Below are 20,810 nucleotides of genomic sequence, written 5' to 3' on the forward strand. Positions count from 1 at the left end.
GATGAATACACATTTGGTGCACTATAGTGAGTATTTACGACAGCAGGACACAGGATGGGAAATGTACTCAAAATAATGTTCAGTTCCCATGTTCCTTTAATGTAGAGCAACGTGGTTTTTGTTTTTAATAGGATTTTTAACAATATGAAAATATATAAAAAATTGCTATCCTTTAAGAGGGTCTCTTTTATACATTTGGAGGAAGCTGGAACTAGCCCTGACCCATGTAGTGCTATCTGAGTGAACCTGCCATTTCAGGCATTCAGTCTTCCAAAAAATTTTGAATGTTTAAAAGACAAACTCACAGCAGTAGGGAACGATCAGAGACTGGCCCGAATTATACCACTACTCATGTAGGAGCATACACATCTGCAGTATAGGTACTGGCATCTTCATTAACTTAATTCTATTTAAGTAACTCATGTTTTTGTTACAAAAAACCCACTTGATACTTAGGTTTTTTCCTTCTGATAGGTGAGAGAGAGCGCCTCAGTTGTTTACTGGCGAATGCAGTAATGGCAGGGGAGATGACTGTAGTTAGTTCAACACTAACTGAACTCAGCAATTCCTCATTCAGCGCTGAGCCTTCTCTGCATTCACTAATAGATTTCCTATTCTTGTCTAATTAAAAAGGGAAGCCTTTTTCCCCTGAAAGGCTCCCAGAGCTATATTGAAGGGTGGAGAGGTCGCTGGGAATCCATCAGATGTGATGCAGTTAATCAGCATAAAGCCTGCTCCAGTGCACTGCTAAACAACAACTGCAGGAATGGGCCCAACCCTCACACTGCGCCACACTGGGACTCAAAGCTACACAGGCATAGAGGCAAGATAAAATTCAAATACAGTATTGTCTAGAATTTTAAGAGGAACTACAATACCTGGTGGTTCCTCTATTCTCTTTAAAATGTGTAATTAAAGGGGATTTAAAAATAACTATAGGGACAGCTGGGGAGAGAGCAATATGGCGAGACAGAGAGACAGAGAGAGAAAGAGAGAGAGCGAGAGAAAGAGAGAGAAAGGTAAGAGGGGTTTGTGGGAGAGAATATAAAGAAAATGAGAGGAATGAGCCCTCGCCCACAGTAATTACCTGTCTGTACTTCCTATCTTTTTGAGCGACAACAAAAGAAGTTAGGAGCGAGGAGGGGAGACAGGAGACAGATGGAGGAGAGGAGAGGAGAGGAGAGGAAAAATAGGTGAGGATATACAGGAGGAGAAAAACCAGTATGACATTCCTGACACCCACATCATTCTGCAGCAAACTGGCAAGTCACTAATAAAGGCTGACTCAACCTCCTCTAGCAAAGCACATTTTGCTTTTCTCTTTGTTCCACACACCTATGACTAAGGTAAAGTATCTACACAGCCAAGAGCAGAGTTAGTCAAGGTGACAACAGTTGTGTCACCCTATTGCTGTTCTGACTAGCTAGACAGAAATGTAAGCGTGTAATCTCAGTAAAGTGAATGTGGCAATAACAGACATTCATCAGCATCATACATATCTGCTGGCCACCTGTAGCATGGGCAACCATCCCCTAATCACTGCTATAGCAAAGAAAACTGCTATATGGCTGCACCTAATAACATCACCTCATCCATCCATTTTTGGTGCTCTGCCTTCTTCTGAGAAACCAGCTCCTCTTTGTCTGAGAGAAGCGATGAGACTTACACCTGTGTATCCAAAGTAGCAACTGGCTTCAGGGAAGAACAGGTGGAACAGAAACTCTGCCTCTCATTTGCAGTTATCACAGCTGGGCAGACTGCATGGATACACACACACACACACACACACACACACACACACACACACACACACACACACACACACACACACACACACACACACACACACAAAGGTCCGCGCATACTCTTATATGTGGGCATAGGCACAAGCAGAGGCACAGACAACCGACTGTTTTCGCACACACACATATACCTACACACAGTGAAAGCAAACTGTAGATGCTGACAGTGGCTTCCTGGACAGCCTCTCTAACTGTGCAGGGATGCCAAAGGAAAAGAGAAAGAGAGAGCAAGAAAAGCAGCAATGCTGCTGTAAAGACATAATTTCCATTGTGTACCAGGGAAAGTGGTGGCAACACAAAATGGTAATGACAGTTAAGGCGTTTAGTCACGGACTCACTGGAAGGAACTGAAAAAAAACCCTCATTTTGACATAACCGACATTCTCTGAAGCACTGCTATTGGGTCCAAAATAACTATGATGTAGAAGGACACAAATTCATTCAGTGCACCACATGAGAGTGGTGGATAGGATAAGGATAACGCAAATACACACATGTGCATTTACAGGACAGTAGTGCTTATACGCACACACAAGGACATGCTCGTGTTAGTAGGAGGGCTCTTCTAAATAAGGCAGTCTTACAGAGGTCTTTTTGTTTCTCCACCTCAGGGCTGAGAGGCTTTGACTGCACACTATATGTATGATTTAGAGTACTGAGTGACAAGGGGAGGGCGAGGGTTGCGTCAACCTCATGAAGCTCCATAACTCTAGGGAGAAGAAGAGCTAGAGGTGAGGACATACAGAGAAACAGAGAAACACAGTGTGAGACAGATGATGTCAGACATTTGTCATAATTGAACCGTATGTGCAGTTGCATGGTTTTGTTTGGTTTGGACCATGTCAAAAAGCTCTCAACATGCTCTCTGTATAACATAACGCATTCACACACTTGTAGGCGGACACATGCGCATGTTTAAAAGTGTATGCAAATCAAGCTTGTGTATTGTAACCGTTCATTAATTCAGGCTCTTCAGGGCTTGCTGTAAGAGTGTGTCCATTGTTGCTCCGTGGCTGAGATCAAATGTGTGACAATCTCTCTATTTTCTGTCACCGTCCCCTGTGGTTGTTAATGGTCACCTTCTTATCTTTTAATTGGACAGAGGCTTTTCTAGAGAACTCTTTTCTTAAGGACACTGTATAATGAGAAGGTTATTTAGGGCCCCCTAATTGACCTTCAGCCTTTTCATATCATGCCATGAGAACCACACTGCAGATGGCACTGTTCTGATTATAACACAACTGCGAGCACATTTTATTCAGTTGAGACTACAGACCCAAAGTTAGGTGGCCACTGCCTGTTGGAGGAGAGAGAGGAGAGGAGAGGCAAGGAAAGGCGAATGTCTGCAGGGAGAAGTGAGTCAGGATGTAAGGGGCCAATTACCACTGGACTACTGGCAAGAAGAACAGGGATTGCAGAGAGATCAGAGTAAGAAAGGCCAGAACATGATCAGTGTGAAAATGGCACACACAGTATTGTAACTTCATTAGCCAACACATGAAGAAAAAGAGCAAGAGAGAAAAACCACTAATGTAAGTAAAAGGTGTCACATGTACTGTAAGTAACAAGCTCACCCACAAAGCATTCCTGCTAGTCGTTCAAATTAAACCACACACGGAGGCCATTAGTGTTACTGTAGCTAGTTCTGAGTTTAAAAAAATCAGACTGTACGAGCAGCTCTAACCGTGCTTGTAAGTACAAAATTGTACTGTACAGGTACAAAATAGGCTTCAAACTTCAAGTGTTCCATTATCCCAGTGTGCAGTTCAAAAAGAGCAGGAACTCTACACAAAATGGAAGCCAAATTACAGCTTAACAGTAGCTGCTTGAACATACATGGTACTGTAAGGTAATTGGTTGCATGAGAAATAGGAGAGAGTCAGAGAGAGAAAGATTTTTCCTCTCCAGAGACAGAGGATTGAATGCAAATAACTGTTCTTACATGAGTGATTTACATCAGGAGGAAAATACATGACAACAAAGCTTTGTGTTTCTATTTACTACTGGATGTACTGCTGCACCAGTGAGCGACGGTCCACCTGCAGTGTTTCAGCTGGCTTTTAAGGGCAGCACTCATGATAATGTTTGTTAAGGCAACTTCAAAAAAAGGTCCTTGTTGTATTTCATACTCTAGTTTCCTTTACATTTTAGGCAACAAAATGATTCTCGTGGAAGATGTAGAGAGCAATGTACTAATAGTGTTCTACAATTAATTTGTTTTTGGTAAAAGAACAACCCAGTAACAGATTTCTGTGAAGGTGTATAGTTTAATACAGATAAGCGTGCATTTTGAAATGCCTTTAAAAAAGAAAGCAATTTGAGATCATTTGGATAAAATAAAAATAAATAAAAAGACACATCAGAGAGGAAATTATGTGATATATCATTTGAACGAATTCTGGGAATTTGAAGGAGATGGCCTTCATGGGACCTGTAAAATCTATTGTGCTATCTATATTTATTTCTTTACTTTTCTTTGCAACAATGAAGCTATAAGGACCATCTTGTGATGATGGTGGAGAGAGGCTTATCTCCTGCCTTTGTGTGTGTGTGTGTGTGTGTGTGTGTGTGTGTGTGTGTGTATGTGTGTGTGTGTGTGTGTCTGCTTCTCTCTCTCTCTGTGTTTGGACATATAGTGACAAATATGTGGAATAAGTAGGTAACAAACAGCAGTGATAATATTACTAATAAATATAGTGGATAGGAAAATGTGTGACATTTCATCATGTTTACTTTAGTGATGAGCTATTTTAGTGTGAATAGAAATGGTTCTGCATCAATAAGAACTTCTAGGTTATTACTTAGTCAATGGTAGTAAGGGACATACTGTATAGGGATATGCTGCTTTTAAGCCTCTGCATCCAAATCACTGAGGTTTCCAGTTGTTTCTGTTTAACTAGGAGGTTTTGTGAGATACAGAGATTCAAGCAGTTTAAGTAGTCTGAAGTGTCCATGTTATCAGGAATAGTGAAATGTAGAGTTGTGTGTCATCCACCTATCTATGAAAATTAATCTCAAGGACTCTTTAACATTTTTAGCTGCTAAATATCTAATCCCAACTGCATACTGCAGCACCTTTTCACTATAAGGAGACCAATTCACTGGCCTAAAATATAAGCATAAAAGTATTTCTTATTCAGATGTGCATTGCCAGCCACTGAAAAAACACTGTTTAATTATTGACCTACACTAAGACCTAAGACTTCAAAAGACAGATTCATTACTTTAATTTCACCATTCTGCTCTGGTACCAGCCCTATAGGCCTAGATAATGATAATAACCAGAGACTGAGGGTGTGTGCGTGGGTGGAGTGGGGTAGGTCAGGCAAGATTAATTGTGGGGGATGTCAATTTCATTCGTCACATGCAGATTGATGTCAATTTTAATTGAATTAAAACAATGTGAACCCTGGCCTGCTTAGATTCAAGGAGGACAGCTGGTGAATAGTGATGAAGTGAGTTGGAGAACACTTGAGAGAAGGGGGAGGGGAAGGGAGGGTTTTTTTAGGTTAGGGGTGAGGAAGAGAGACAGAGAGAGAGAGAGATTAGTTAATGATGAGAGTGATGGTTGACCTTAAACTAATGAGCCGTTCTGCCCCACCCTACACTGGTAATACCGCCGTTTCATGATTAACTCAGATGCACAGCTAATTTCTAGGCATTAAAAGTGTGTGGACCTCCCATAGCAGACTTTCCACATACATGAACGGATAACACAAGGCTGTGACAGACAGTATCTTATACTGCACATCTCACACATTTATAGAGTGTGTACCAGGCCCTCATGGGTGTGACTGATGTATGTGTGTGTGGGTACACAGGTGCATATGTGTGTGTAGGTTGAGTCAGGAGAAGTCAACTGCTGGAGTAACACTTATCTCAGGTGTGATATTATCATCTTCTCCCCAAGGACATGTGGCTGAGGCTGAGTGTTTAGCGTGACCACGACAGGCCAGCACACTGCAGGCGGCAAAGGCGCGATGTATTCACGCAAGACTCAAGCATGTAGACTGAGAGATGGAGTAGGTTTCAGTCGAGAGGAAACCCATCTCGATTTCTCACCCCACACCTCTTATCTCGCCCCACTCATTCCTCTTCTCCCCGCTCTCCAGTATAATATCAGCACTAATCGCTGCCTCTACATCCATCTACCCGGCTGAAGTCGGATAGATGGATGGTGGAGAGAAAACAGACGGAGGAGGTGTTCGTGCCACAGTCTTCTTTCCTTGTGTCTGTGCTAAGTGATTCTGCCTCCACCCTTTCCTGCAGCGCCAACATCTGCTGGTTGTGAGATTGTGCCCAGCTGGCCAGGTAAAAGTCAAGCTATCGCCATACTGAATAGATAAAAAATAAAAAAAATAAATCACAAAGTCCCGCTCCCACGTGCGCACACAGGCAGTAACATTTTATAAGGTTGTGAAGTGTTCATGCTTCTGAAGGTGACCCTGTAGCAGAAGAACTGTAAGGAACCTTTTACTGCGATGAGACGATGTCCTGGATCACCTCCCCACACCTCAGCTTCTCATTACACACACAGACACTCCTTGAAAACACACACACACACACACACACACACACACACACACACACACACACACACACACACACATACACACACACACACACACACACACGACAGACACAGACACAGACACAGACATGCACACACAGACACACACACACACACACACACACACACACACACACACCCTTAAATGTAACAGCGATCCAGCAAAAATACATTCTGACACAGAGAGTGGCAAATAAAACAAACTCCACATACAAGCGAACTAAAATACCCGAAACGGTGACATATTTTCTTTTCATACTTATATGTTTATTCACAGTACATAAAGAGTTTCCCAAGCACCTCCCCTCTCGCCGTGGATATTCTACAAGAGTTAATGTAAAGTAGATGATTCCTCTCCTCCCCTCGGTTTCCTCTTGCCCTCTGCACTTCCAATTCACTGTGCCAAATGGTACATTTACATTGGTCATAACCTCAATCACCATGCTTGCAGGCTATGCTGAATGTGCAGACAGACTTTTCTACAGTGAGGGGATGCAGACAGAGGTATAATGGGAGCAATAGATAGAAACCCACGCCCGAGGCATCCATCAAACCAAACGACTCCATTACAGTAAGTCCGACAGAGGCAAACGGTAATGTGCACTGTGATAAACACTGGGATAATAGTCTGTTTATAGTCCTGGACACACTGTTTCTGCTGGGAAACACTGGCAAGGAATACAGATAAGATACAGGAGCAGCAACCCCTCTATCTCTTTCATTCTTTCTATCGCTTCTCCTCTCTCTCCTTTGCTTTTATCAGTCACTTTCACTCCCTTGTTCTCTTTATCCTTTTCCGCACTCTCTGTATAATATTTTCCTTCCTACAGAATGCAGAGGGAGCTGCGTACATCAGCTGAACAGGGCTTTTATCTGGTGTTATACTATTGTAGCATTACCATCACAGTGCTGGAATGAGGCCTAGGAGAACCATAAAAATTGAACAGAAATGATTCAGATGTACTATTATAAAACAGACATCAAGCCACGCCAGACGCCTTGTAGGTATGCAACTTTAAGAAGACAAACACACAAGCAGACATACATAGAGTGGCCCAAACCGTACATGCATGTATCAATTAATCATAGCTGGGTTGTTGCAGCCGAGGCGCTGCTTCTCTTGTCTCTGATAGTAGAAAAGGGTAAACACCAGAGTAGACTAATCTGACCACGCTCTGTATTCCTCAGAGGCCGGCAGACAGCGAACCTGCTGCTGCTATGAATCAATTATAAGAGTACACAAAAAGGCACTCTCTTTACAGATGGTAGGTTGAGGTGAAGGTCTATGGAGGGTAGAGAAAAAAACAAAATCTTTCCATCTGTTGATAATGGTGTTTTTATTCTCAATACATACCTCCAATGCTGCAGAGGCTGTACCTCGTTGCGTCCACACGCTCAGAATGAGATAAGAACATTTAAATGCACCCTGACATAAACTGGAGAGAACATAAAATGAGGCAAGGGGTCGCCGTTTCTTTAACATTTCTATTAACCTGAGGAGCATCAGCGCTTGATTAAGGGGTTCCTGAATCAGCCTGATCTGGGCGAGCCTGTGTTTATGCCCATAGTTAACCTCTATTACAGGACCTTCAGATAGCAGGTCCTCTTACTGCTTGGAGGCTGTTTTACATAGTGCAGCAGGGTTGGATCAGAAGACACACATGCACACAGGCGCACACACACGATTTGCAGCAAAGGCAGGGTCAAAGCAAAGGCCAGTATCTACTGCTTTATATTTAAGATCAGTTAAACTTAATGACCTCCTTCATCCTCTTGGCCTATCAAGTAAACTACAACATTAGCCCATGGATCTCCGACATAGTTTGGCCTTTTATGCTTGCTGTCCAGGCAATGTCGGTTTTAACAGGATGTGATAAAATGTGGATAATCTCACGCCCACTTGAGAGGATGATGGTGTAGGTTTATTAAAAGGAAATGAGCCTATGGTCATAGTGAGCTAATCTAATTCTACCAGGATACTACAGCTTTAAAGAGGAAGTACCCCACTGGTATGCTAATAAGGCAAAATGCTGTGGTAATGTAGAGCAAACCATATTTTCTTACAGCAAAGGCAACACAACTGTGACTGAGACAGACCTATTGTAAAATTCTCTAAACAGCCATTGACGGTTTTCTGCTGGTGGCAAGTTTTCTAATAAATCAGTCACACTCAGTCAGTTTACAAGGGGACATTGAACATGGCCTTCATTTGGAAATGTGCTTCATGCAAATTGTTTCATGAGCTGAAAAAGGATAAACAATTGTCAAATAAAATTACTTTCTCTATTTTGATGACTTGTTGACGTTTCATTACAGGAAACATGCGTCGAGGTACCTCATAAAGTGTGTGGGTGTTTCTATGTGGCTCTATATGTGTGCATGCAAGTGTTACACAAAGGCGAGAAACCAAGGTTGGTTTAGTAACAACAGCACAAGGGAATTTTGCACAGGTACTTGAGTTCTTTTTTTTTTTTTTGGTTTGCTGTTCTTTTTTGTTGTTTTTTGTTAATTGTTTCACACTACGATGTAATGTTCTGTGTGGACCCTAGGATGAGAAGTTGCTACCTTAGTGGCAAATGGGGATCCAAATAAACAAAAAAACACAGAAAAAAAATATTTTGATGTTGCTGACTCAATCCTGTTCACACGGTTGATTTAACCCTAAGGCTTGCAGTTCCCAGTTATTTACACCAATCAGCCATAACATTATGACCACCTGGTACTGGTACTGACCACTGCAGACCGGGAACACCCCACATGAGCTGCGGTTTTGAAAATGCTCTGACCCAGTCGTCTAGCCATCACAGTTTGGCCCTTGTCAAAGTCGCTTAAATCCTCACGCTGCCCATTTTCTGCTTCTAACACATCAACTTACATCGCACCCACTGACAGGTGCCATGAAAATCAGTGTTATTCAATTCCCCTGTCAGTGCTCATAATGTTACGGCTGATCGGTGTATGTTCTATTGTTCTGGCTTCTACAGTTCAGCCAGGATCATTGGACATTCATACCTCACACTGCATACAGGCCACATGCAGGGCTCTTGTATGGAAAGAAAATGGCAATTTAACGTTTCTGTCTCTGCCTTTCTGCCTTTTTATGCATATTTCTTCTACATCTTTCTACTTTCACTTTCCTCTTCTGTGTGATGTATTTAATGTGAACTGTGTATATTTATAACCCAATAAAGGTTTTATGATCTCCGTCATTATATAACATTGAGGTCATGCTAACAAACACACAAGGATAAAGCCAAACAAAATACATAAGTTACTGCATAGAGCCAGCACAGACTTCACTCGCCATAATACAAACTGTAAAGCACACAATTGAACACATTAAAAACATTAAACACGTATTCACAACAACCGTTAATAGGCCAGACCAAATGACAAAAACATAGAAAAGTAAAAATAACAACATTTAAATCACAAAAATGTTACTATAATATTTTCCCAAGTATTACTCCTGGAACTAAGTATGCAGATAGTATTCTGCCACCAAAAGGTGAAGTGAATTTAGCACACCCACATTCTGTTTTATGTTAATTGTAATGGATTAGCAGCAGAAGTCTCAGAAGTACATATCTCAAAACATGTTACAATAAAATAAACAAACCAAAACAAATGTGAAATACGACAAAAAATGGACCTACTCACACTGCATACAGTAATATTGTGTCCGTGCATGATCTAAGGAATTTCTAATTAAGGCACTTTACAGGAAACTGTGGAAACATGGAGCACCTGGAGCACTCCACTGTGATAGTAATGGTGTTAAAATGGAATCGAGTGTATCTTCCTCCTATCTGCCTAATATTTACTGAGCCCCACTGGGGATAAAATGTAGGCCATCAATCACAAGAGCAGCCAATCTGGAAGCCACATCTCCAGCAACACATTTTAGCCTCATCCAACAGTACACCATGCTGAGGTTGAAGTATGTGTCTTCCTGTTTGCTAGATAGCAAATAGCCTGTGTTATCTTACACTGCTATTGCCCCCATATCACAAAAGAGCAATGACCAGCCACACAAATAAACAGCAAAGAAGATACTAATCAAATGCTAACACTTCTTCTGTGTGGACAAACATCGTACACACACACACACACACACACACACACACACACACTAAGACACTCTCATACACAAGCATCATTGCAGCTGGGGCAAAATTGTTTGATTTATATATAAAACTAAACACATAATCAAACACCCAACCTGATGCAATGACCAAGCAAACGGGGCTGTAGCAAAGTTTAAATCCACTGAAAATTAATGTGGACATCTATTTGAGTGGACCAGCTTTAATCCATCACTGGTGATGATATATATTTATAATAAGCAGTGCTAAACTTATGCAAAGAATGAATCTACAGAATTCATATTGGCGATTGCAACATTATTATTACAAATTGAAGGTCAAGCAATGATCATTTTATTTACTACAGCATCACTGAGCACAATAAAACCAACCAATTGCTGGCTTTAATTTGTATGATGTGACCCTAGTGGGCACATAACAATAGGTAGCATCAAATAGATGTACACACAAGAATACAATGAGTGGGACAATCAAGATTGGTTTGAGAGAAAGAAACTGAGAGGGAAAAACTGGATTTGACCTTTTCATCAACCCTCATCAGAGCAGTTGACCTGGCAGAACAAGCTCAGAGCACCCGATCCCTGGGTCTCGCCCTGGAGTCCACTCCCACTGAGAAACAACAAATGAATGCATTTATTTTGTCATGTGCTCGCCTTGCAGCTGTGCAAGGCAAAGAGAGAGATGGATAGAAACAGAGAGAGCAGAGTAAGAGTACTGTAAATCTCCTGACCTTGGTCCTGGCTCTTTAGCTCTCAGTGTGAAGGGGCTTAGCCTATAGCCTTAAATATTTCAACACTGCTTGGTTGGCTGGAAAGTGCTGAGCTAGAAGAAGAGAAAGGGGGCAGGCCACAGCATTCAACCTCCCCCAGCAATTAACACAGCAGCAGGGCATCACTGCAGTTCTCAGTGTGTGTGTTTGTTACCATTCATTCCTTTTCTCCAAGAGCCTGTGATTGTTATAGCTGTTACTTTACTTATTCTTCTAACATTAACAGAGTTTGTAAAACAGACGCCTTCAACACATACAAAAACACTTTGACTGTTATGTTTTTTTGTTTCTCCAGAACACTTACCAGTTACTGTGAGTTCAGTCGTCCTCCTGACCACAAAGCCACCAAACTGGACTTCACAGGTATAATTCCCAATGTCATCTTCCTTTACCTCCTGGATTGACAGAATGTCTCTCTTCTGGATGATACTGGCACGCCACTGCTTTGGACGGCACTCCTGTACATTTGAGAAGGACAGGCAGGTCAAACCTAAAACTTCTACCCAAAGCTTACCATTGATAGATTGCTTGAGAAGTTAAATCAAAATGACTGGCAGCAGACAGGTGGAAAGGTGCTGTGTACTGCACATGGTCAGGATTCTAAATATCTGGGCAAATTTAAGACCTTCACTCTGCCTCATAACAAATTAAATCCATAAGATTTCAAGTGGTCTGAGCTGGACACAAAAGCTTTCAAACATCACTAAGTATTACGAGAGTGGATGAAGTGATGGGGATGCATAGCTTGGCACTCTGACATAAAAACTCCATACAGTAAAATGATAAGGCTTAGCCATTATCCTACTTATCTGATTTATTGCACTGAACTAAATATTCTCCATTCAATACTCCACTAGAGCCACAGAGGACAGAGAATGTTATTTAGAATAGTCTCTGCTGGCAAAATAAGTGTGTTGTGCTGCGTCTGTATGCGTGTGAGTATGTGTGTGTGCAGGCACAATGACTGACTCCATGACATGATCCTCTCTCCAGCCCCTCGGTGCTCTGGCAGTGACAACGATGGCTCGGCGGATTCTATTCCACCATTGCTCCCGGCAACCTTCGAATTCAATCACTGTGTCTCCGCAGTGGTCCAAATAACTCTGGGTTCCAGCACTCCCAGTCATTACCCAGACCGTAATTGAATTCTGGAAAAACCTAGAGGTCGAGCCCGGCTGAGCTAATCTACTGCTGATCTGCCTGTGATTAGTCTGGCCTGAGCCCTTCTCCGGGATGCACTTTGTTGTCCGCAGGCCGTGCCTGACCTGGGAAAGGCAAGAACCCAGGTGAGAGAGGAGAGGGTGCTTGCTGAATAAATATCGTGGACTGGAGTATTTGGAGGACATCCACTCATTCCTCAGGGCAGAGTGTGACATCGCACAATTTTCTCCTCATACAAGTTGTGTGTTCATTATAAAATCCATCTCTGATGCTCTCTTCAGATTGCTCTTATAGTGCAAACGCACTTATGAAATTCATCATAATCATTTGCATCCATACATAATCTGCCTAAGTGATCTAGAACCACATTTCCAACAGGGCTTTAAACATAAATAGCCAAGAAATTAGATGAAAACAAACCAATGAACCATTGAAGAATATTCCTCGGTTGTATAATCACAAAGACAGTCTTTCTCCTTCTTTTCTTTCTCCTAATACATAAGAAATAACAGTATTCACACACAAACACACACCCTCAGGCAGGTATACAGAAGATACACACGGCTGTAGAAATAAATATAATCACACAATTTCAAACATGCTCAGTCAGATAGCTTGCCCACCTTGTACCAGATGATGTCAGGCTCTTTGCCAGGTTCAACATAGTCATCTATGTCAGGACAGAGGATGTCTTTACTCTTGCTGAGCTCAGCCTTCTCATTTCGTCTCATGTTGGAGTTGTAGCACAGGTTTGTGTCATTCTCGGCCACAGTCAGAGACATTGACACCTTCATGCAGTATGTGGAGTTCCTGTGGGCAGAGACAATACAACAAAATGAAGATTAATCATTACATGTGTGATTCTGGGAGTTCAGTAAGAACATATCTTTATGATATGTCATACTGCTACATTAATAGTACTAATGTATTAAAGAAAATAAGATGAAAAATATTTTCTAATCATTAACACAAAAATATTGATATTAATTAATACTACACACACTCCAACAAGTGGAATTGTATGTTAGCTCCCCTTTTACCATTTTAACGTTTTTATCCTTTTCCATCCCTCCTCTGCTTTCCTCCCCCTCCCCTAGGTTTGTGGGGTTAGCAATAACAACGTGTTCAGCAGCTTTACCGAGCCAATGACTCACACTCACGACCACTAATGGATTTATGGGGGGAGTCAGCCGGGCCTGGGAATGCTAATCAGAGAAGAGACAAACGCTGAGAGGGCCTCACGACATGACAGAAGAGAAAACTGCTTGGTCATCACAAGGAGTTAGTCCTTACTGCACATCCCCCCTCGTCTCCCAGCAACCATCAACAGACTTCACCTCTGATGCACACTAGCTGGCAGAGAAGGAAGCCCTCCCACCCCCCTCACTCTCTCTCTAATCACTCTAAACAGATATCTGCGAATGAATGTAAAATCTGTAGGCAAGAGACAAGACATTCAAAACAAAACAAACAGTCACACATTGGCCGAAATTTAATCTTGGAACCCACTGTCTGATAAGGATTTACCATGATTTAACAATGCCAACAATGTTATCAGGATATCCACTGGCTACACCGGAAGCCCTGATATATTGGTCGTTGCCCCCAGACGCTAAATCGTCATCAGATGAGGTTGCAAAGTCTTTCCACATGATTGTGGAGCTCATGACATTAAATCCAACATTAAAAGGAGTTCTAAAAGATGAGTCTCTAATGACTTCATGAACAAAGCAAGATTGGCGAAGTCGTGGATGTGTTTGGGGAGGGAGTACCAGACCCCAGGTCTGGTGCTTGGCCCTGAATGGTAGGAGGTTGGCGTCAGAGTAGCAGTGGCGGAAAGGAGTGTGGAGATGGAGAATGTGGTTGAGGTAGGAGGGAGCTTGGTTACGCAGGGCTTTGTGACAGAAGAGAAGGAGTTTTAATTTAATCTGATGTGTGAGAGGAAGCCAAAATTGCTACGTTTAGGACAGGGATGGTGTGTTCAAGGGAGCGGGATTGAGTAAACAGGCAAGCAGCAGAGTTTTGGATGTACTGGAGTTTATTAAGAACTTTGGACAATGTAGAATGAAGAATGCTACTGCAGTCGAGCCTTGGGGTAATGAAAACATGGATCAGAGTTTAAGCAACAGAAAAAGAGGAGGGATCGGCAGAGCGAACGCCAACACTCATCCCTCTCTTTTGGTTTCTGCGTTTCCTCCTGTCAAACCCAGTAAGCTGTTTTTGGTTCTGTACACACAGGAATTGTCATGTTAAAACAAGAAAAGGCTGTCTCCAAATTGTTGCCACAAAATTGGAAGCACACTGTGATCTAAAGTAGCATTAGCTGTGGCATTACGGTGGCCTGGTCCAAACCATTTAAACAGCACCAGACTACATCCACATACTTTAATAATGTCTCTGCCGCCTGGCCAAGCCTGACTGTGATCTGACTCGGTCAGTCACTCTGTTGGTTGAATGGGAGGCTCTGCGTACAGCCATATGGGCTTTCATTTCATTTCATTACATTACATTTACGGCTCACCAGATGCTCCCATTCACTGTAAATGACAGGGTTTCATATGATCTACTCAGGTTATGGAAGCAATAAGGGAGTCACCTCTCTCATATAAACACCTCTGACCCCCTGGGACCATAAAACACAGATGCACACACACACACACACACACACACACACACACACACACACACACACACACACACACACACACACACACACACACACACACACACACACAAAGACAAATGTGGCTACATGCAGCCATGGAAGACTGGGTAGAGGTAGTGATGAGAGGACCAGAAGAGGAGAATAGTTACTTGGAATGAGAAAATGTATAGATAAGATATTGTATACTTCTGCAGCATAGAAGATGACTAAAAGGGCATCTGCAAAATGCTGTAGGAAGCAAAAGTAAGATGCAAGATATTGCAACAGAGGTATGCCCTCTTGGTGCTGAAATCTAACATTATCGACACAGTGTCTCCTATCTAGAAGGAACAGAGTGGGAAGATGCTGTAGGCTCAGGGAGTACACTTGGATAATATATTTGTTTAAAGAAAAAATACAACCGTGCAAACACACATGCATACATGCACATGAACTGTCGGCAAATTCACACCCACAACCCCCCCACCCCGCTTGTCGATGTAATGGGAAGATGATCAGAAATGACCTCTCACAGTCATGCACCTGAGCCATTAAAGTCCCCAGGGAGCCAATAGGAGACATCTCTGCATGTAAAATATTCACAGCAGGCACCCTGTGGCATTGTGGGAAGGTGTCAGTAGCAGAGTTTGATTGATGGACAGCCGGGGGTCGATGCATCCTGTGGTGTCTTTCACGTCTGTCACATTCTATTCGAGTGTAGCTGCTTTGGTTATTAATCTGCGGCTCACGTTAGCAGTAATTCTCCACACATTATTATCCCGCATGTTGGATAATGTAATCATGGGAAGGAAATACACGTGGTTTTACCCACTCCAGAAGACAGACTCATTACTAGAATTATTATAAAATAATTGGTCAGGTGAAACATAGAGGGACTGTGGCAGTGTGTGAGAGAGTGAGGCAGAGAGGAAGAAAGATTGATGGATGTGAATCGATGTTACGGACCATATGTGAGATGACATACAGAGAGGAGAGAGAGGCAGAGAAAGAGCAGGGGAGTGAAAGAGGTGAGCAAAAGGAAACCACAAGGAGATTGCTATGTAAATGAAGTCACCTTCACATGAAAACCGGCGCTCAGACTTAAATTCCCAAACAGAGAAGGACAAAGATAACTATTCACACACATGCGCCTACTAAAGTAAATTTACACATTCACATTTATGCAGCACCAAAAGACACACACCTCAGTGTTCCTCCATATCTCTTTCTGAGAAAAACATCTGGAGGGCTTCAATGACAAGCTGAACTTAACACAGAAGGATTTACTTACATTTACAGATAGTACACAACACGCCCAGAGCTATTGGAAACTATCCTGCCACATATACAGTGCAGTCAGTAGGTATTAGGGCAGTGACACATTTTTTGTAACACTGGCATTGGCTTTTGTACTCCAGTGCACTGGATTTGAAATAAACAGTGACTATGACTTTAAAGTACTGACTGATAGCTTTAATTTGATGGTGCTAACATCACGATCAGATTGAACTGTGATACAGTAAAATGACAATAGCGTAGTGCAGTCATCACCACAGTTTCTGGTTGCATTCTCCATGCATCTCATAGTGACTTCGGTATACACAAATATCACAAATTGACCAATGACCGTGTCATTGTAGTCAAAAATATCTATGCCTCATGCAGCCCTAGGATGTAGTTATATTTTTGAGGCAGTGAACAGTAGCTCCAGCAGTACCTCTGGTCCTTTGACAAAACCACAGATAACCCAATTTCCTTAAACACATGGATAACCTTTGTAAAGGAGGGCTAATTTGATTTGTTTCATTATGTCTTAATTGTAATTAAATGCCTGACATTTTGCCATCACTCAAGTTTTTTTTATACAAACTAAATCTAATCTTAATCTGTAAACTCAGTGACTGAAGCCACTGAATTAGTCTCAGGACTAATTTGCATTGAAATAACATTTATGAAATATGACGCATACAGTGCATGCTCATTCTAAAATGCTCTACAGAGTACGCGACACATAATGTGCTTTTAATTGCATGCATTAATGACAAACAAGCAACCCATTATGGTTTGGGGATGCTATACACACTGAGCTGCCAGTTTATTAGATAGTTAAGTAATTCGAATAGCAAACCAATACATCTGTCCTGCAATAAAACCTACCTCAACAAAGCTTACTGTGTATATCCAATTTTTGATGATAATATGCCAGAGAGGTGCTTATTAAATTCTATAGTGATATAGTTGTGTAAAATTTGTCCATCCCCAGTAATATCAGAGGGAGTTGTTATAATATTACAGTAGGTGTCACTCAGATGAAGTTTGAATAAATTAAGGTATACTGCATGTATTGCATGAAATCAGAATGGAGCAAAGAAGAGACTAAGGCATATTGTTCCTCTCTTTGCCTGCAGGGAGTTTTAGGGGAGAGTGTTTGGGTCATATGTGCAAAAGTGTGTGACTCAAAAGCTTACACCCTAACAAAAAGACAATTGATTTCAGCTCAGAGGCAAATCTCTCAGAGTGTTTTGATTAGAGTATCTGAGAAGTTTAAATCTCCCCAGCTCAACGCGAGCAGACTGAGAAACACAGAGCTAGGGGCACTTTTTTACAACTGTAGTGCTCTACAGAATTACAGTAGGAAGGAGTGGTGGAAGAAGTACTCAGATTTTATTACTTATTGTAGCATTACTTCAGTGAGAAAATACTCTTACAAATATAAGTCCTGCATTCAAAACTAAAAGTACAACAGTATCAGCATCAAGATATACTTATGTCTTGTAAAAGTACTCATAATGCAGAGTGGCCAATTTCAGAGTAATATTGGATTATAATAATTGATGGTTTAAGGTATGTATCACTTTAACTAAACTCGGTAACTAGTTACTAAAGGTGATGAGGTGTCAAAATAAATGTAGAGGAGTAAAGCGTACAATATTTGCCGCCACAATTTAGTGTAGTGGAAGTATAAAGTAGCATAACATGGAATTACTCAAAATTGAACTTAGGTACAGTACTTGAGTTAATGAACTGCCAGTACACTCTTAATTTCCAAACACAATATTTGAATAAGAAGAAGAAGAAGAAGAAGAAGACTATATACGTTATTATTATTATTTGTTCTTTTCACTCTCTTTATACACGCACACACACACACACACACACACACACACACACACACACACACACACACACTTGTGGACATGCAACAGGGAGAGAGATGGTTGAGTGATGGGGCTGCGTGTTAGCAGCGCCCCATGAGCAGTTTCTTGGGGTTAGGTTGCCTTGCTCAAGGGCACCTCGGCAGTGCACAGGCAGTGAATAGGAATAGGAATAGAGCCTTGTTAGAAGAAACTGTCAATAATCAAAGACAATATTAATTTATAGTGAGACAACACTGGAAAGTGTTTGTGCCAGATTGGTCCAACAGAGTGCAGTAATGAAATTAAGTATAGGCTGGGGTATCATTGCACACAAACACACTCCCTTGGTCACACTCAATGTATCCTGCAAGCCTCTCTAGGTCTTTAAGAGGCCTTTAACTGGGTTTATTAAAAACTCTCTCTGAAATGAAGAGCTGCAATGAGGCGTTAATTGAGGGATGTACTCCACTGTAAAGGTTAATAAGTTACTGCCACATAATTATGCATCTTGTATTAGGAAGAGTCTCACTGTAACTGCCCACTAAAGTGTGTGTGTGTGTGTACGTGTGCAGGTTTGGGTTTTTGCTTGTGTTTGTATTCAGTTATCTCTCTTTGCCTATATATCTCCCCTCGCACACCTACCGTGGTTTATAATTCACCTTCTTAGTCCTTTTCTCTTATACACACATACACATGAATACACACATGCCGAAAACACATAGACAGCTTTACCCAAGACTTTTTCAAATAATTGAAACAGACATTAGTAATAAGTCAGTTATTTTCTTCTCTGCAAGAAAGCAAATCATTGTTTCTTGAAAATGCTGAACTATATTAAGCAAAATTAGATGGCTTGTTAAAGTGGAATTTGAAATGCATCATCCCCAGCATTATCTCTCATCCCTCCATCCTACCGTAGGACACAAGAGTAGAGGCCTGCGTCCTGCAGGTCAGCTGGTCTGAACCAGATGGCATCCTCCTCCTTGCTCATACGTATGCCGTCGAAAGAGATGGGCTCCTCGAAGTCGCTGTGGCCCAGGCCAGAGCTGCGGTACCACATGAGGCTGAGGCCCACACTCTGAGCCTGGCTGTAGTTGGCGCGGATGTAACCATAGAACAGAGCGCACTTCAGCCGCACTGGCTCACCCTGCAGCACCCGGTACTTAAGGTAGTCCACTGACCAATCTGTACAGCCGTCCACTGCAGAGAAACAGACAGAGAGAGGGAGACATTCATCAACATTTATGTACTGTATGAGTAGTGTGATTACAGCACATAGAAATATATTTCAATATACAACAAAACATTATGCAGGTTTACTCTACTTTACAAGAATGCGAGGGATGAAGATTACCATGTCATAAACCACCCACAATAATCCTCTTCTTACTTAGTAGAAAACACTCCCTTAAATAGCTTTATTGGTAATGAGACACTAAGCTGTGTACAGTATGCATGTATAAATTGTTTCATGGTGTATACTGCATGGATATTGATGTAGTCCATAGTCTTGCTCCATATTGTGTCTGAGCTTTTGGAGGATTGCATATTTTACTGCACAACGTAATGTAGACACATCTCCTCTCCTCTGCTGTTTTCTTGACAATGCTCACAAATTCAGGGCATGTGTGCCACCTTGGCCTCTGCAGAGACAGCAATATCCAAACATGCAACCTCCACTGTGAAATTTGGAAATAAACTGTAAAATATCTCCATAAATGATGTCAGGCTCCTCCAAGTGCTGAGGGTGCAGCACAGCTCCAGTGCCAAAGAGTGCAAGCCTAGGTCATTAACTGGGAATACGCCTCAAGCCTGTGAAGCAAGGTGTGTTCCTTGTCTAGCAGTTATCTGGACAGATACTTTTCCCTACAGGCTCTTACAGGTCAGTTTTTGTCCCGAGCTAACAGGCTAGTTCAGCTATCTTTCACTTTTAACGTACTGCATGCCACTCGCTAAAGATACTCCACTCTGACTGGACTGAGACTTTATCTTTCATGTCCACCTAGGTTAATGTGCAATGAAAGTAGAGTTGCTCATTTTACAGATAGAATCACAAGCTAACACGTGCAGTGTGGGTGGAGACTGTGTCTTCCCAGCCTAATTTGTGAAATGTATACTGTATTTCAGCTGCTGCAGTATAATAAAGTGCAGAGGAGAAAAAAAGTGAAGCGCACGGCCCAGCAGCTGAAAGGACATTTGACAAAAATCAAAGACACTGGCACAGCCCCTCAGGCACACTGGTCTGTTCTGGTTCTGGCGAGCAGATCTCTCTCAATTCCCAAGCTACCGGAGGTTAACCTATGGCCAGCTATCAGTCTCTGACTAATTAGCTACCATTTGTTTATCCAGCAGGTGTGTATTAGGGCATGTGTAACCAGAGAGACTGAGAGAGAGAGAGAGAGAGAGAGAAATGGTGATGGTGTGATGAGATAAAGTAATAAGAACCCTGCTGCGTGCCAGTCTGTGAGTGATACAGAGCCTCACAGGGACAGCTATGCTTGTAATTAATACTCTTAATTACCAGGGAAGTAATGTGTGTGTGTGTGTTTGCATGAGTGTGCATTCCCTATATGAATGGTTGTCTGCCTAATTATGTCTGTTAATTACCAGTAGGCTTAGCC

At 41.9% G+C, this 20,810-nt stretch overlaps 1 protein-coding gene across 4 annotated transcripts in view; it reads right to left on the reverse strand.

The window, feature by feature from the left end:
• Positions 1-20,810, reverse strand: part of il1rapl1a (interleukin 1 receptor accessory protein-like 1a) — a 155,890-nt gene that overhangs the window by 66,282 nt on the left and 68,798 nt on the right. For all 4 annotated transcript variants that reach the window (XM_051403838.1, XM_051403837.1, XM_051403835.1 and 1 more), the window contains 3 exons: positions 19,104-19,389; positions 13,032-13,218; positions 11,552-11,705 (listed from right to left, as the gene is read on the reverse strand). In XM_051403838.1, the coding sequence (XP_051259798.1) occupies positions 11,552-11,705; positions 13,032-13,218; positions 19,104-19,389 (627 nt within the window). The remainder of the gene's footprint in view (positions 1-11,551; positions 11,706-13,031; positions 13,219-19,103; positions 19,390-20,810) is intronic.

Source organism: Dicentrarchus labrax, unplaced genomic scaffold (assembly GCF_905237075.1).
Source record: "Dicentrarchus labrax unplaced genomic scaffold, dlabrax2021, whole genome shotgun sequence".
In the NCBI taxonomy this organism is placed as follows: domain Eukaryota; kingdom Metazoa; phylum Chordata; class Actinopteri; family Moronidae; genus Dicentrarchus; species Dicentrarchus labrax.